The sequence below is a fragment of the Syngnathus typhle genome, linkage group LG3 (genome assembly GCF_033458585.1).
Source record: "Syngnathus typhle isolate RoL2023-S1 ecotype Sweden linkage group LG3, RoL_Styp_1.0, whole genome shotgun sequence".
NCBI lineage: Eukaryota > Metazoa > Chordata > Actinopteri > Syngnathiformes > Syngnathidae > Syngnathus > Syngnathus typhle.
This window is the reverse complement of record NC_083740.1, coordinates 1966846-1985340: the sequence shown is the minus strand read 5'-3', so window position 1 is coordinate 1985340 and position 18495 is coordinate 1966846. Positions and strand designations below refer to the sequence as shown.

The 18495-nt window shown below is 43.4% G+C and overlaps 1 protein-coding gene across 1 annotated transcript in view; it reads right to left on the bottom strand.

The window, feature by feature from the left end:
* nr3c2 (nuclear receptor subfamily 3, group C, member 2) overlaps nucleotides 1-18148 on the bottom strand; it is a 36761-nt gene extending 18613 nt beyond the window's left edge. Inside the window, exons 1-2 of the mRNA XM_061275491.1 lie at nucleotides 17853-18148; nucleotides 15183-16871 (exon numbers count right to left, since the gene is read on the bottom strand). Of these exons, the coding sequence (XP_061131475.1) occupies nucleotides 15183-16852 (1670 nt within the window). The 5' untranslated portion in view covers nucleotides 16853-16871; nucleotides 17853-18148. The remainder of the gene's footprint in view (nucleotides 1-15182; nucleotides 16872-17852) is intronic.
* Nucleotides 18149-18495: the final 347 nt, after the last annotated feature.

Below are 18495 nucleotides of genomic sequence, written 5' to 3'. Positions count from 1 at the left end.
TAGCACCATGGACTGATGTGATAACAACCACTTCAGCCCTGCTTTTATTGCTAAAAGTCAGCTGGAATAGGCACAAGCTCACCAGCAACTCTAACAAAAACACAAAATGGATGGTTGGTTGATAGATACCTCAACATCAAAAAAGCAAGTGGGCAAAGTCAAAGCGAACATGCCAAAAAGCATCCCTTTCAAACGGCGACCTTTCCATCTCACATGTGACAAGAGGGAAAAAAAGGCCCGTCGCCAAATGTGGGTTAACGTCGGCTGACACATGTTACCAGCGAGCCTGTGCAGTCACTGTCACATGTCATCATTCTCTATTGCCACCGGTCATTTAGCATCCCGACGTGGTTTGAGCGGACCTTAGACTCGGTGGCTTTTACACACACACACACACACACACTCAGACCGACTAAATGACGGCTAAATTTAGCCACGTCGGGGGGTGTTTATTGTTTGTCCACTTAACAGCCGAGCGGGCGGCTGAAGTCGGACGGCTGCAAAAACCTCCAAGACCAAAAAGAAGTGGGCTGTAAGCAGCTGGCTCCCGTCCAGGCGGTTAGCACCGCCATTGCACATTCTGCACGTCGGCTCGAGAAGTGCTCGCTCGTCAGCGCCTGGGAAGTAACTGACGGCACGCAGTCAGCAAAGAAATATGCGTGGAGACAGAGATGGACGTGATTGACTTGCATCCTTTTAGCCGTGCGTCCATGTGACTTTGTGTGACTGCCATTTTGATTTATCAGCAGATTGGGTCATGCTGTTTATCCCCCCCCCTCAAAAACAAAATCACTAAAGGTTGTATGGATGGCTGATTCCTGTCAATTTTGAAATAGCCACCATTTGGTTTGTCAATACTAACGCTAAGCTAATGCTAACCGAGTCACAGTTTACAGCCACATTTTGATCAAATTCAAAAATGGAATGATGACATTTTGATACGGAGAGAGCACGAAACGGAAGAACAGGATTACAGGAAGTAGACGTCACTTTTATAAAATGTCAACATTACGCTAAGATTGCGACCTGGTAAGCTAGCACAACATACGCTAGGAAAAGAAAGTTGTAGGGTAGAAAACACACACACACACTCACATGGGAGTGGTGTGGTTAAGCTAAAAGTGTCTGCGCAGTGACCTTTTTCAAATTCAGTTTGTTCACCTCCGAAGGATTACGGGCCCAGATGGCCGACGGATGAACAATGCAGCACCTGCCGAGGGACATAACGCTATTAGCTTTGACTGAAAAAATACCGCAAAAAGCGAAAACCGCTGTCCGCGCATATGGACAGAATGTCCTCACGAGAGTTTACTTGGAAATGGTACAAAAGGATGAGCACTAATTGCATTCAGAACCTTTTACCGCAATATGAGCGGCACCGGGCTAACCGAAGGCTCAATAAAAGCTAGGATTTGCCACAAAAAAAAAAAAACACCATGTTTGACCGTAATTTTTAGCACCTTAGTTATTTTCATAGCATTCAGAAATTGTATTTCTACGTTTAGCCAGTTAGCTAAGTTTAGCCAGAAATTGGGAAAAACACCTATTAAGTACGAACAACCAAATATTTCTAAAAAAAATAAACCCATCCAAAACGGCAAAGTTCCAAACATCAAATTTATCCAAAGTATCTGTGACAAGTCAGCAAATGAGAATGTAAAGTCGGCTAGCTTTCAATTGGCTAATCGTTAGCCACTCCGCGTGTTCAGTGACGGAATCACATATGACCATCAGAATGTGCTTGGATTTATTCTATTTCGTTATCATTTGTGCAATCAAGTACACAAACAGCTTTGTCTATTTTCCTCTGAGACTAACAAACCACTTGCAGTGCTGGGCTATATGCTCTTAGCTAACAATGTATTTAACCTCAGTAAATTGGCAAATTAGAAGACGGGATGCCCGAAACATTAATGATTACCGTAATTTTCGGACTATAAGTTGCACCGGAGTATAAGTCGCACCAGCCATAAAATGCCCAAAGAAGTGAAAAAAAAACATATATGTATATAAGTCGCTCCTGAGTATAAGTCGCCCCCCCCCCCCCACCCAAACTGTGAAAAAAACGCGACTTATAGTCCGAAAATTACGGTAGTTGACTTCAAGCTTTTAACGCCGACGTAAAGTCGACTCGTCAATTAGTCAACGACTCTCTTTTCAAAGCAAATAGGTAGAAAGCCAACACGGGCCATGTCGGGGTGACCTTGACTCAGGTGAAAGCTGCCGCACGCTTTTTTTATGTATATTTAATAAGGTGCGGCATTTGCAGTGGTGCATGTGGATGCCCTTTTCCACAGTCTCCCTGCAGGTCTGCAGGGGATTTCGGGATCGAAGGACATGTCGGGCAAGACTGAAAAAGTACCGTCAGAAATAACATCACATTAAGAAGTCCCAGTGTCGTCCCACCACGACTATTTAATCATTTAGGTTTCTTAAAACCTTTGGACGGACGTTGCGATTCTCAAACTGAACTCTCTTCGGCCAGACTTAGCATTAGTGCTAACGTAGCACGTACTCGCATAGGTTTGGATGGAAGGCGAGCGTGTTGGAAATGCAACCTTACGCGCTCGCTGTCATCTGACCCGAGCGTCCTTGGCCTCTCGCCCGAAGCTGCCACACTCATGCGTTAAGCTCGTGTTTCGCCGGCACAGACGTGCACGTATGAACTTCTCTCCACAAACTTGTCATTTATTCCCCCGGCCCCGCCCCTTTTAATTAATCATCAAATCTGGCTTTGGCACAAAGACGCCGTTCAAACGAGTTATCGCCCAAGCTAACACTCCTCTGGCTGGGAATTACGCCACGTTTCCACGGAAAGGAAAACTGTTGAGTCATTCACTTGCCTCTTTGCTGTTTTGCGTTTTTACTTCTTTATGGGATGTGTGAAAATGTTTCTTTTTGAATTTGCGCAAAAACTGCAACGCCGGAACCCCAAAGTTTGACCCTAAATTGCAAAATCTGTCTTTAGAGTCACAAAAAGGATCAAGATCAAGTGGGCGTGCTAACCTCATCATATGAGCGTGTACATTTTCTGTATTTCCTCTCATTGCATTTGCTATTTTTAAAACAAAGTCATTCCACTGTCACAAGGGTCTCATCGCGAGCATAATAGGATTATGGCGCTATGCATAAACAAGTATGAGACGCAAAAAATTAGCTTCAGTATGAAGAGAAGAATCATCAAGACGTGCAAATACATTTTGGAAGATACGTGCGCCGCCGTTTGCACACTGAGTCCCACGCAAATGAATAACAAGTCTTACTCTGTGAGCGCCAAAATGGCTTTTGGCTCTTCATTGTGTATTAATGTCCAGATGGTTGGCCGTAATCTGCCCGACTTCCTGTTTACAGACAGGTAGGGTTATAAAGTGTCTAAATATAACGAGGGCTTTATTGAAAAGGCTGCAGACGCTGATAAACGCGCCGGCGGAGGCTAACGAGGATAGCTGGGACCAATGTTAGCTTTATTTGCTGATTTATCACTGATTCATTTTCATGACTTGGTCAGTTCAAATGTGTCAATGCCAAGAGAAGTCATTAATTAAGACTGATTGATCACAATTGTAATCTTACTTCCATCGATAATGAGTTTGTTTAGGTCTTCTTAGGAGAAACTGTCAATTTAGCAAACAAGCTAACCACCATGTTGGCTGATAAATTAGCATGACTTGAAAATAGCATACAAAATGTTTCTCAGAAGCAAACAGTGCATAAGGAGAATTATAGAAATATTGAATTTATACAGTATATTATACATACCGTAATTTACGGACTATAAGTCGCGTTTTTTTTTCATAGTTTGGGTGGGGGGGGGCGACTTATACTCAGGAGCGACCTATATACATATTTATGTTTTTTTTCACTTTTTTGGGCATTTTATGGCTGGTGCGACTTATACTCCGGTGCGACTTATAGTCCGAAAATTACGGTATATGGGAATGTTCCAGGTCTCAAAAGTCATAACAAATTAGCGCTAAATCTGGCCAAAATATTTGGGAAAACACGCTTTAACGTTGCACAAAACCAAAAGTAGTGTTTCAGAAAAATACAAAATGTTTCAAACCAAGGCCAATATGCTTCCAGAGCTACATAAAACCTTTTTTATAAGTACTTGGCAATTTTTCTTTACCATTCACATTTGCCAGCGTTATGCTAGCCAGGGATAAATAATAAATGGCGTGTCAAATTTAGAAGACATTATTTTCATTTTACAGGGATTTTAATAACACTTATTTACTGAACTTTAAGTAGCACTCATCTAATACTTTAAATCTCTGGATCGTGTCAAATGACGCAGTAAGTAGCTCACACAACTACTACACTGTATGCAGTCCCATTATGAAAATCAGACTTGCACTGTGAGTGCAGCTGCACAGGCAGCGTTTTCTAGGTCAAGCGCGTACACATCGCCAGTCGTGCATATTTCCAAGCAGCAGAGTGCAATTTGCCAAGACAACCTGCTTGCCTCCAATATTCCTTCAAACTTTTTGTCAGGTTAGCATGGGGGGGCTGTCGATAGAAACGTCTCACGGGGATCGACATGCTACGTCGGTCCCGCGCGCTCCATGTCACTCCGTTTTAGCATCACGCAGATTATGTCAGCGCCAAACCGCCCGCCCCCGCTCCCCCTTTTCCCTTCTACCCCACCTCTGGAAGTCTTCGAACATCTCTTTGGATTGTGAGGCTTACATGTCATTCCGGTGCTATCGCTGCCTTTCACATTAAGCGCCTTAAACGTGGTGTCAATGCATAAATGTGGGCCAATGAGTGGGCCCCCCGCTCAATCCAATTAGCCGTAATGAAGGCGGGGGATCTCTGAAGCGACACTTTCTAATCGTTTTCCGCCACATGACTCTTAGAAAAATACTCCGTCTTTAAATAGCGGGTTTTTAGTCAAGCATTGGACCGTTGCCATTACAGTCGAACCCCGCATGGCGTTATTTTTTATTTCCTGGACCGAGTTTTGGAAACAAGATGGCGACGAAGCGTTCCTAATAGGAAACTAGTAATTGTGTCAAGAACATTTTATTCAAATAATACAGCTTTGTATGTCACAAAGGAGATAAATTAAGCCTGGATGCTTAAAAAAAAATGACAAAGACAGCAATGTGAACCCAATTTGCTTTGTCGATCATCAAGCTACGCTAATACAAAACTTGTTTGTTTGTAGATATAGTTCCTAGAATACATACATGGTAGAAATTCAGTGGCAACCGCAAAAAAAAGTCCCCAAGATTCCTCGAAATACTGTCGCCGATTTGACCTTAAAAGTGGCAGCTTCAAACCAAAACGTCTATTATGATTTTGGGCATGACTCCATGTGACTGTTTTTGTGGGTCTACTCATGATGGACAAATTTCATGTTGCTAAATTAAACGGGCTTCGGGGGCTGATTTTTTTTTTCTCGCGCTTACTTCAAAGTATTCTCGAAAAACTGTGAACGACAAGAAATTGTGAAAAAAAGCAAAAAAAATTCACAATTTTTAATAGCCTGCTTGCATTGAGGCTAACTGGGGGCAGTGACCCATGGCGGAGTTCATTCTCATATTGAATAAAGTGACTCATTTTTGCTGTTTCATAGAATCCTCATCTTTATTTATGACAAAGCAGTATTCATAAAAACATAATAATATCAGTTCCGGTCATGAGTTTATTTCCTGGTACATTAAAAGCACTAAAATATGTCCCTTGTTTTTTATTTTCTGTAAATGTCAATTTTCAATGTGAAATCTCTGAAATGAATAGCAAATCAGTGGAAAAGATTTAGCGACACCTCCCGCCGATGAATTAGGCTCGCATTTCATCAATAAATCATCCAAAGTCAACTTTTAAATGGAACATTGTAAAACGAGAACAAGTCCCGCACATTGGCATCGACACAGCTGTTGTTTACAAAATGTCACCAAGCTCACGTAAGCCCGTGTGGATCCACAAGTCCCCGGTAAATCTGAGACCTCCATCTGGGAAGCAAAGCCCACTTTTGCTGCCCTTACTTATCATCTGCTGGCTTAATAACAGAGGAAGTCAGGAAGAAACCGAGAGATGTAAAATGATCCCAAACTATTTATCACGCATTATTTTCATTGGTTTCCAATCACTGCAAAATGCTACAATATACAAATCTACAATCTTTTTTCCCCCCAAACATCCACAAACGGCCATCATCCCCTAGATTTCATCATAAAAGGTGCGAGAGGTTTTTGTGGACCGGACTTCAAATGACCTGACCCGTGATGAGACATTCAGTACATTGTCCAGATTCTCCTTAGGACACCTCAACCGCCAGCAAAGACGTTTATAACGAACTGTTGACAAGTCAGAATGTTCCTGGGTGTCCACGGTGTCTGGCGTCACGACCCCCGTCGCCTTGAAATAGAAGGCAGGCCTTCTAAAAAAAGAAGCCGCATGCATTTTGCGTTTGGACGCCTCCCGTGTTTGTAGGCACGCTCCTTCATCCAAGTTCTCAAAATGTTATTGTGACATCGCAACGCCGAGCAGTCATTAAGTTGTTCCCGAAAGTCAACAAAGAAGCTAGAAGTGTGGGGAGTTTTCAAAATGTCATTTTCGTGTGGATAATATTTCTTTAAATATTCAAGGAAGCGAGCAAAATAATTGCCAGGAAAGGTGCGATGCTAACCATAGAACAAGTTCGCATTGTCCTATTTGATTATCCTAATTCAACCATTTTTTTTATATTGCATGCTGATTTAAAATACCGTATTTTCCGGACTATAAGGCGCACCGGATTATAAGGCGCACCTTCAATGAATGGCCCATTTTAAAACTTTAATGCGCACCATTAATGCCTCATGTCAGATTTTAAATCCAAATCATTCTCCATTTTATCTTTTTTATTTCAACTTCAGACGTAAAACAAATTACTTTATAATCACAAAATAAGGATCCATAGTCTTTTTGATTCATGATTCATAGTCTTCACTTATGATTGATTTCATGACACAATGCTTCGGGCCAGTTTCAATTTAGGAATTTGGTCCATATATAAGGCGCACCGGACTATAAGGCGCGCTTTTGAGCTTTTGAGAAAATTTTATGTTTTTAGGTGCGCCTTATAGCCCGGAAAATACGGTACAAGGAAATGTCATATTTACATCAATGTTTTATATATTTTTTGTGATTACTGGAAAAGTATCAAACATGTAGAAAACGCATTTAACTGTTATATTGCAATTTTAAAAAAATAAGTGAGTTAATGAATTGAATTATGATTCTTCATATCTTTTTATCTTAATTCCAGATTTCAATTTTATTTTAAGAAAAAAATAAAACAGGTGCAAATAGATTGAACTGCTCTAATAGCATGTGGCTAATCGCTAACATCAAGCCTTAGAAATTACAGTTGACATTGACAACCAAAAGCCAAAAAAAAAAAAAAAATGGTAGCATTCCTCTAAGGTCGAACCGTGTCCTATCGCTGGATGGTAAATTAAGATCATAAAATGATATGACGGCAAATGAGAAGCCGCATCGGAATGCCAGCCAGCATGTCCACGTCGCAGCTGGGTTTGTTTACAAGTACGAGTGTATGTGTGTGTGTATGCATGTGTGTGTGTGTGCTGGCCACATGGGGACCCAAAGCAAAGGGAGCCCTCTGAGGGGAATCACTCAACCACTCATCCATATCGCAGATGTCCAATAAATTCCATCATGGCAAAAGTATCGGAAACATTCCGGCATTTTCTTTTTTAAATAGAGCCGCATCCTGTTGTGTTATTGTTACCTGAGCGACCCTTATAAGGCTAAATCCCCCTCTTAGTAAAACACAAAAACATCCACAGTAATAAATTATCATCTCATGAAATGAAACAAAAAAAAAAAGCTTGCTAGCTCTGACGAACCACCGCGGCTACAAAAACCCGCCGCTGTCTATGTGACCTCGTTTTGAACCTGATAATCTCTAAGCAGAAAAAAAAAAAAACATGCGGACTTTTCCATATAATCGACATGGGAAGGAACACGGGGAAAACATGAACAAACGAAAAACGATCCAAACCACATCAAGAAAAATCCGTCATGACATCGTTAAGTGGTTTCACGACTCGTAAAAGGCGCTGGTCGGCCTTCAGGTGACTTTTTTGGAAGAATCTAAAATGCACTATGACCTTTACGTCCTGCAATTTTGTCCACCGGCTACCACAATTTAAACTCCATGTACCAGACGGATGCATTATTCATGAATTTGCGTATTTTTATGATTTTATTCCACCCTGGAGGAACGACTCGATTCATACTTGACCGTTCGCCGCAGCCATCCGTGGTTGTCCGGGCATATTTTAAAATAAAATTTAGATTTGACATGTAACATGGACCTTTTATAGCCATGTCTATCATGACTCTCAAAGTCAGGAATTTAGCTTTTGACCTCACTCACAGCTCATGAAAGAAAAACTATTATAATAAAGTACCGGGAGTGATTCACTCCTTGTCATTACTGATTCAAGTCAATCGTGAAAGGTAAAAAAAAAAAAGACACATCATTTTCAAACCACTTATCATGTCCGTCGCCCTGCTTGCGGGTTGTGTAATTACTGTCGCATGACCTGCAACAACAAGTAGTTTTATGCAAATCTAGTATAAGGTGAACCTGTTGACCACTGCAGCGTGAGAGAGAAAAAAAATGCTCCAGTAACAATATTTCCGTCTCTCGCTAGCTGCTAGCTAAACGTAGAGCGACTGTTAGCATCATTGAGTAATATTGATTTAAAAAAAAAAATGTAATTTAGTTGATGTTTTTTATAGTTCTCCATTTCAATGTCAGTGTATTAATATTATTGAGGAATTAAAATCGATTTTTTTTTCAGAAAAATAATTTACATTAAATATATCAGTGGCACAAATCAAATGATACATTTGTCATAGCATTTATCGTGAAAGTTTCTGGGAGAATATATCGTCCTAAAAAAAAAAAAAAAAAAAGAATTGTGTTAAGGGCCCGTCCATTTTTTGAAACAGTAACTAAAAAAATCAATAGATCAGCAGATTGAGATTTGAACTGTAGAACTACAGAAGTTGGAAAGACGGACGGCCCTGAAACGTTTAGCCGCTCACCATCTCTGGCCGGCGTCCAACATAAACACTGCGTCGATAAGCTTATCCACCTGGGCAAGAATCTAGTTCAACTCTGAAAAACCGGTTCTCCCGTGACGGAACCCTGGAGCCACAAGATTTGCATGCGCTGCAACGCTCGGCAGGCGACTCGTAACTGAAGCGCCTCATGCCCGCTTGTCTCTGTGATCACACCAAACGTGAGCTTTAATTTTTCCCCTGAGACAAGAAAAAGGGCAAGGCGGGCGAAGCGAGATGATGCCGTGATTAAATATTTAGGCCGAGGGGGATTATGTAACATTGAACTTTAGTGAGACATTCCTTTCAAAGCTTGGCGAGCTGAAGAATCCCATTTAGGATTTCTTTGCTCGCCCTCCTGTCAGATTCTCCGAAGCGTCAAATGTTTATTATTCATAAATAATCCTGCTCGGGCGAATATATGAGTGGATTCGAAGTTAGCATCAAAGTTAGCATGTTGCAGCCATGGCTAAAATTTTACATTTGAATTATTCTTATATATTCTATATATTCTATATTCTATATATATGTTATTCTTATATATTTGTACGAGTATTTTAAGCAGCAGGAGATCCTGAACGATCTCTTTTCTGTCGCCAACTGATATGACGTGAGTTCACCTCCAAGGCATGAGTGGTACAGGTGGACCAGAAACCTCCCCATCTAATTTGTTAGCTAAAATACCCCCGTGGGCCGAGTATACGTAATATTAGCGTGCGTGAGTACGATTACTCCCGTAATTAATCTCATCAAAGGGCGTTCGGTTTGTCATGAAATATTTTGATTGTGCTGCGTTCAAGACCGAAAACCTCAATAGCGAAGCAGCCAGCAGGCATTTGGAAGTCTGTGTGAAGCGGCGAAAACAAAAAGCAGGAAGTGGGCAGTGTTGCTAATTACCTTGAGAAATTAGCCTAATTACTTTGCTGATTCATTGAATTCTTTCTGGATGAAGTATCGGATCCTGGTATCAGAGCACCCTTAAATACCCCCCAACTTGAAAATAGGCCTTTTATCTGCCCCCTACTTGGTATTAAAGCTCGCTAATTCCTTGTTTCCCACGAAGACATTCCAAAGCTCCCTCCAAAGTTTGGCGGTGTCACTGAAGCTCAATCAAATCCAATTTTGGCTGGTGATTCAAAGAAAGGCCGCCTGCTGCGAGCTTGGGTGTGTTGGGGAGAGTCCGGACTACCTTTTGATTTGTCTTTAATTGCAACGGTTTCTCGCGGATTGCAATGGCACGATGAGTCATTTTGTGAGCTCATGCTTAACCCCTGTGTCAGTAAAGCTAAACCTGGAGCTGCCATCTGATCCTCAGACGCCTCTTCTTTTTTTTTAAACCTGCTGGGTCAGTGTGTCATGCCGGCTGCCTTTAGTCATTCTCCGGAAAACCATTTAGCAGGTCGCTAGCTACGTGTAAATAAATGATATCTAATGTGCAGTTTTTGCAATTTTTCTTTCAATGATTTGCCTCAAACCAAAAAAAATAGAAATTTGCTGCTCTGTAAGAAACCATCACGCTTTATTTCAATAAGCCTTAAAAAAATAATATTGGGTTTGTTGTGTGCTCCATTTCCACGAGTCACAACACAAAATACTGAAAACGTTCAAAAAGACAATGACTTCATTTGTCTGTGTGACTCGAGTCAACTTTGTCTAGCGCACTTCAAAAAAACGAAACAAAACCACAGCCGTAAGTGCTGTGATGTACATAATAAATCAACTAATAAAACCGCCAACCCAATAAAATAACTAATAAATCCAGTAAAATAAAAAAGACAATATTGTATTAGATCACAATTTCCTTTTTGTAATTGCTTCTCCAAAGATCTGTGTTACTTTGTATTATTGAACCGCCAAATCATTCTTCAAAAAAAGTTTTCTCCAATAATTGATGCTAACATTAGCTAGCCAACTAGCTTAGCCCGATAAAAAAAAAACGTTAAAGACGCACATAATCAAAGACGCCAAAAGGCCAATCTAGGTTGGCGCCTTGGATTATTAAATCACACCTACATCCCAATTATTTTATTTTTGCCACCACAAATGACTACCTACTGCTTATTCAGGTATTTTAATGGCGCTAATTGAACGGCATCATGGGCTAATGATACTTTGAATGGCCGTGACATTTCCGTGGAAGGATGGCGAAAACAGCGACAGGGCGACGCCGAGTCAAGAATGAAACGCTAAACAATGATCGAAGGTGTGGTCAATCACACAGGACTTTTGTCTCTATGTCAAAAGCAGATTGAATGATAGACTCGTTTTCTCTGAAACAATATCCGAACGGCGCCAAGTTGGCGCAATCACAAAAACATTAGCTGTAATTTCATGAGCTGTCACACACGCGTGAGCAGTAAATCATCGGAATAATTTGTGAATGAATGGGTTAAAAACCATCAACCGTTCTTTGCACACTTGTGGCATTGTTTTCCGCACTTGAATGAGTCTTGGTAAAAAGTTTCTGCCATTCTTTCGTCGAAACATACCAAAGATATTCGACACCGCTCAAGAATATGACATTATTTCCTTTAGATTTAAACACAAATCATAAATAAATACATTTTAAAAAATTGATGCACTCCCATATTAAATAAAAACTGATTTTTTTTAATCGAAATCGTTTTTCGTTAGTATTACTGAAAACATTTATAATATTATTATTTATAATTATTGAGTAGAAGTTACCTTGTTTTTAGAATTTCTCAAACAAACATCAACGGGAAAGTCTCTAACTTGAAAACAACAAAACAGAGCAAAAGCAGCACCAGCCTGTCAACAATCATTTTCATCCTTTTCGGAAACCAGTGACTTGAAAGTCAATAAACGCATGTCACGTCACCAAAGTGGGGCGAGGGGGTTAAAAGTGCAACTCTGGCTCCCAACTGGCATGAAAAGCTTGTCCTCTTGTCACTGGGCCGTATTTTTAGGGAACGGCTCCTTCCCCCGGCCCCTTCCGAGCACACCCCAGCCAACAGCGTCACACTTTTATTGGGGTCCGGCCGGCCTGCGTTGTGTGAATGTTAACGTGACTTCTTCTTTTAGCTTTCAGTATGTGCACAATGGTGGCAGCTATAGTAGCACTCACTCCAAAAAAAAAACATCTTGTGTTACAAGCTGCAATTGGGTGACCTTGTAAAAAAACCTGATTTTACTGTATGCCTTTTTTTTTTATGAATGACAATTATTACCTGATGAATGAAACTACTTGAAGTGTTTTTTTTTTGTGTGTAGCTCCGCAACAACAAAGACAGGCCAATGCGTTTTGACATCAATGACAATGGCGCCGTACGTCTCCCAACACGTGAACGATGGTGAATATTGCCAGAAAGGGAATGATTCATTTGTTCAGTAGTTTGCTTAGCCAGTGGGAAATGCGTCACGGCTGTCGGCGGGGAAGAAAAAAACATTTCATTCCAAAAAAGAGTCTTCAATGCGACAAGCGTCGGGCTTTCGTTGAGCCTGACCGGACCGGCGCGCTAACTATTCATGAGCTTTAGGTGAACGCTTCCATAGAGGCAGGAGCGGAGGCGGGACGGGGTGAGGCGTGGTGGGTCGGCGGGGAATAACTTCATTCTTGCTTGCAGCCAGAGTGATTTATTCATGCGCTCGCCCCAACGCAGAACAAGACATCTTCAGAATATTTTTGCTAACTCGGGGAAAAGATCCGGAAAAAGTCTACCAATGTCCCTCGTATGAATGGTAGCGACTTGCGCAAAAGCCTTGGGGAACGCCAGAATAAATTGGAACCCGGCGTGCAACAGATGAATGGCAAAAAAAAATAATTAGGCCTTTCGTCCATCTTTTTAATTCTCGTCATTGGATTTATCACCTCCAGTGTTCCTCAAGGCTCTGTCTTTAGCCCACCAAAGTATTAGGTGTTCCTCAAGGCTCTGTCCTAAGCCCACCAAAGTGTTATTCTAATATAAAATGAAAATAATTCAAAACCTCACTTTCTCAGTATTTCAAAATAAATTTCGGCCAAACCTTAAGTGTCTGTACCGTATGACTCTACGATTCGCTATGTTTCGTTTTACCGCCTTGCGCATGAATAGAAAGCAATTTAACTGACTTTCATTTTACTTTAATGAAAAAAAACGACAATTTAAAAAGAAAATAAATAAACATTACAATTGTCATAAACATAACCCGATGAGGATAAACTAGTTGCAAAGAACAAGCACTACAGAAATATTACGCCATAAAAACAACGGGCAGGGGGCCACAATGCATCGGGAGTCGGCTTGTGCACGCGCGAGCTTTAATTGGCAATTTAGTATCCAGCTGTGTCTGGATTCATCAAATCATTTGCATCCATTGATTTAGCGGAGGAACATACAATTAAAGGCTCATTAAGACGCTCTCTGGAGTACGCCTTTTCGGCCGCTTCGTAGAACATTGAGGGTTGGACGGCGTCCAGCGCGAGTCGTTCGCCTTGCTTGTCGGCGACATCGATACTTCCATCTTAATACAAAGTGGGCGTCTTTGAAATTGAAGATTTTACAGCGCGTGATATTAGCGTCAAACAAGAGAAAAATCTTCCCCTCCTGGGGATGGCGAGTTAAAACGCAAAGAATGCTCCGATGAAAAGCCATCTTTAATTAAAACCACTTTGAGCGGAAACCAATAGTGAAAGAGAGGAACAAGGGGAGCCAGGGGATTTTTGCTGTTATCCAAAGCTCTCTGCGGATCAAAGTTTGTAGGGATGTTGAATGCTTATGTAATTTTTTTTTTTTTTCTCATTCCTAGGAAATATAAGGCCTTGAATACAGTAGCGAAAATGTCTGCTCGGAGCATGTAGGCCAACTCGTTTACTGACGTCGTGTCTGCCAGCAAGGCTAAGCTGGTTGTCATTAGGACTTAATGTGGCAGTGATCCTGTCAGCGTGGATACGAGCCAAAGTACGAACTTAGGAATTTGCGCCTAAAATGGCTACTTCAAACCAAAATGGCTAACTTCCGTTTCAATTTTGACCGTGGCAACCGGAAAGATAAATATGTCCGCCCAATTTTATATTATCAGCGAAACTGGGGTCAGGGTTCAAAAGTTTCAAACTTTTTTTCCGATTATGCATCATTTTGGTGAGTTCCAAAGAGGGAGTTGGTCAAAGAATTCACCAAATGCTTCAAATCAAAATGGCCGCCTTCCTGTTCAGTTTCAAGCTCCAAACTTTTTGGTGAATCCCCGTAACGGCAGACATGCCAGCCCAATTTCGTGTTCATCTGTGACACTTTAGTGAACCAAAACTATAGTCCAAGTATCCCACAAAAAATCAAAATGTTGGAAACACAGCTTTGCCGTAGCGCTTGTTGCTATCGAGTTGTTTAGAGTGGTTTCCTTCGGCCTGTTTGCCCAGTTCCACAATACACTCCAACCCCCGAGCACTCGTAATTGTTTATTTCGTCAGTCTGGCAATAAAAGCTCGTCATCAATCGTTCATAATTCATGACGCTGCTGACACGCTGGCCCATTAAACCGCATTTTTGCTCCCAGCGAGCGCCGCTGTGCTAACGCTGCCGTACAGTAGAACAACACACAGTACAGTCAAGTGCGCGTCATTGCTTTCATTTCATTTTTAGCCTGCCTGGTGTAATGACCCCACATGACTACAACAAAGCGCCCTGCTTGCTGCAAATACAGTCCAATCATTCTCCATATAAGGCCAGGGAACTTAATGCATAGCAAAAGTAATGGGGAAAAAAAAAAAGTATCAGAATGAACTCAACGGCTGTCGTGAGACTAAATTTAGACTTTTATGTGAATAAAATTAATATGAGGAAAGAAAGTCATCATTTTGTAAGAATAAAGTTATATAAAAAGTCAAATTTTTCGTAGTCAAAATACAAATACAAATTAATGTCATGAGAATAAAGTTGTAATTTAATTTTTTTATCTGAACAAAAAGTTTTTAACATGTGAAGAAGTAATTTTATGTGAATTAAGTCAAAATATGACAAAAACAGTCAAAATGTTTGATTGGAAAATGTCTGAAAAACTATTACACGATAATATTATGCATGAGATCCTCATGCAAGAGCACGACCACCCAAAAATTGTTCCCCAATAAGTTCGACCAAAAGCTTCAATCCATCGCTTACCTCGCCATGCCGTCACCGATGCAGTTCTGACCCGGGTATCCGTCGCCCCGGGCTGACAGCGAGCCCTGCGGCATGCCCGGCCGCGACTTCCACGACTCCATTAACGCCGCCACGGGCGAAATGAGATTCAACAGAGGGTTGGACTGGTCCCGGGCGTCGTGGCGCCCGAACGACATTGTTCCCTGCGTGCCGATCTGGTAATGGAATGAGTGTCCGCTGGAATTAACTCCAACAATGGCCGAGGTGGGCACGCCGTTGCTCTCATGGTAGTAGTCGCTCTCGATGGACTCTTGCTTGACCCCTTTGGACAGGACGTCGTTGGCGAACACGTCGGAGTCGTAGTTCCCGTTGAGAGACACCGGGGGTCCTAAGATTCCGGAGAGGCTGTATTCGTCAATGTTATTCCGCAGGGACAAGTAGGTGGTCTCGGCCGCGGGGAAGAGGCCGAGCGGCGGCGACTGTCGGCCGTAGGACTGCGGGTTCATGCAGCCGGCGTTTTTGTCAGGTTCGTTTTTGATTTGCGTGATAAACGGCACACCGGAGGTGTTGCATTTGGAGCCCCCCGAGCACATGCTCCGAAAATCAGTCCCTGGTTCGTTCTTGATGAACTTCACCATGCCCATCTGGTCCAAACCCACGTTGAACACCTCGCCGTCCACCATCTCCACCTTGGGGAACTCAAAGGGCTTGAAGTCCGGCTCGTCGGTCAGACCCGCCTCTTCGGGGCTACGGGTGTCGCCATGCGCCAAACCCAATTCACCGGTAGGACTAGACGCCAGGAAGCCTCCCGAAGAAGGATTCTGCGGGCTTCCTATGGCCATGGCCGGACTGCAGGCGGGGGGCCGGACCGCGTTGGGGCTGGAGACGGATGACCTGACGCTGCAGGATGGCGGGGACCTCACGCTAGTCATACTCCGCGGGCTGGACATGGGGGACCTCATGAGGGGCGGCGAGCATACCGTGCTGGACTCCACGGGGCTGCACGCCGACAAATTCCGCCGCCTGACTCCGGCTAGGGCCGGGTGGCTTACGGGCGAGCACGCTGGGCCGAAGCCCACCGGGGGGCTGGTGGTGGTGGATGACACCATGTTGTTGCCGCCCCCCGGGCTGGGAGTTTGGGGACTGCCGGACAGCGATGAGGCCAGCAAGGAAGCGGAGCTCACCGGGACGCCGGCGGTGGCGTCCCCACCGGTCGACTGCGGGAACGCAAACCCTTTCAGCTTGGGGCTCTTCGCGGTGATGCACTGGCTTTCCTCAAGAGTCCGCCCGCATACCGGGTACGGCATTTTCCCAGGGCTGGCCGAGCCCCCGTGCTGGCCAAAGGCAAAGTCCGCCTCCCTGGCAGCATTCATGTAAAGCCCCATGGACTCTGCCACGGTTTTGGAAAGCTCCTTGGAGTCCATTTCCGTCTTAGGGCCGTGGAGGGAGCTGTTGCCGATATGCGGTAGGCCCGAGTGCTGGTTGGGCCCGGGACGAAGCAACGGCTGCTCCGGCTTTTTGCCGCCACCCTCTTTGGGGTCGGCGACGTTGGCGATGTCCAACAGAACATCGCCTCCGCTCAGGCTGGAGTCCTCGGGGGCACAGCAGAACTCCATGGTACCGGGGATCTGAGACCACCTGTTTTCCGCGTCGCTTCCCTCAAAGAGACTTTGGTATCGTTTGGTCTCCATCGCTGTCTCATGGAGTCACCTTGGAAAAAACAAAACAAAAATTCGAGAAACTTACATAATGTTTCGATACCACGTGAATACGGGAACGCTTTTTGGAGAAATCATATGAGATAAATTTCTCATTACAATATTTTATTCACATTGTCGGATCGTTAATGAACGTTCTCCTGTTTGCACTTATCGGTCAAAGAAACTTATTCAACTGCGCCTCCGGAGGTCACAGCAGTATTGCACTCTCCATTCAAAGACGCAATCAATCATTGGTGATGAATTGTCATGCTACAAAGGCATCCTTGACTTTTTCAAATGTATATTAATGCAAATATGTGTTTGATTTCTGTACTTTGTAGCCTAATAAACAGCTTGACAGGTGCTAGGTGCCTCGCAAGAGTTAACGAGTCGACGTGACGTCTCCTGGGCTACAGTAAAAAAGCCAGCCCCCAGACCGCGCTCCTATTGGACGAGCGCACTGAAAGGTCACGCGTTGATTGGCTCGCAGCGCCTGTCCATCAAAAAGTTGCAAGCCTCGGCGGCCACAACAGTGCTGCGACACAAAGTTGGAACGCTTTGTTTTGGTTCCGAAAGCAAGACATACACGCGCGTTACGTGTAGAAACAGCTCAGAAATAACAGTCAAACGTGAGATTTTATAGTTTTAGGTTAAAAGCCTTCGCGGCACGTGCACGACGAGTACACACCCCCTTTTCGAAAATAAATTCGAGCTGCGTGTTTTTGCATCAATACTATAAATGCCATTTTTTATCACACATCCGTCATTGGGAACGGTTGGGTTGGACGAGCTGTCAAACAGACAGGCGCGGGTGCATGGAAATAAATAAATAGCAATAAGACATTCAACTTGCAGCACACTGGTGTTTTTTTTGTTTTTTATAAAATGCCGGGCGTCGTTAAAAAAGTTATTAAACACCTTTGAAGCTGCTCCACGCATGTACTAATCGTTGAAAAATATTGCCTTGTTATTTTGGGGCTGTTTTGCTCACCTTAAAGACGACATTCGGTGGGTGCTTGTCAGGTGTTTGCATCCAGAAGAGCGTCAAGAAAAGCAAATAGAAAAACTAAATGATCATAAAAAGGAGTCACGACGGAGAGCGCGGTGCATAGTTGCGCCAGTTTTTCGTTCTGCACAGCTCGCTTTGCCTTAATAATAATTGGAGGGGGGGAAATCCTCAGCGAGGTTTGCAGCAAAAGCGCAAGCGGGGTAGGACAGTCTACCGCTCCGCGTACTGCTCTGCTCGCTCGCTCGCTCGCTGGAGTGGAAGTGGAAGGAGGAGGAGGGGAAGGAGAGGTGCGGGCTGGGAGGGAGGGAGGGAGAGAGAGAAAGAGAGAGAGCAAGAGAGAGCTGAGAAACGGAGGGTGGGGGGTGCAGTCGTCTCACATGGTGTCCCAAGCCAATTGCTGGATTGTCCGTCTCCATCTAATAATGAAAAGGAAGCGTGATCAAAATCGGTTGCGCGCGTGCGCACCGTAGGCGTTTCGGTCGTCAGGCAGTATTGAGGTTATCATTGGCGCTGGTCACTTTGGCTTTATTTCTTATCGTCACGTAACCTTGCCCTTACTTTGTGGAAACTCCTTTCGGCGAGCCATGTGACGCACGAGCCTCCACCAGGTGGCGCGCTATTGCTT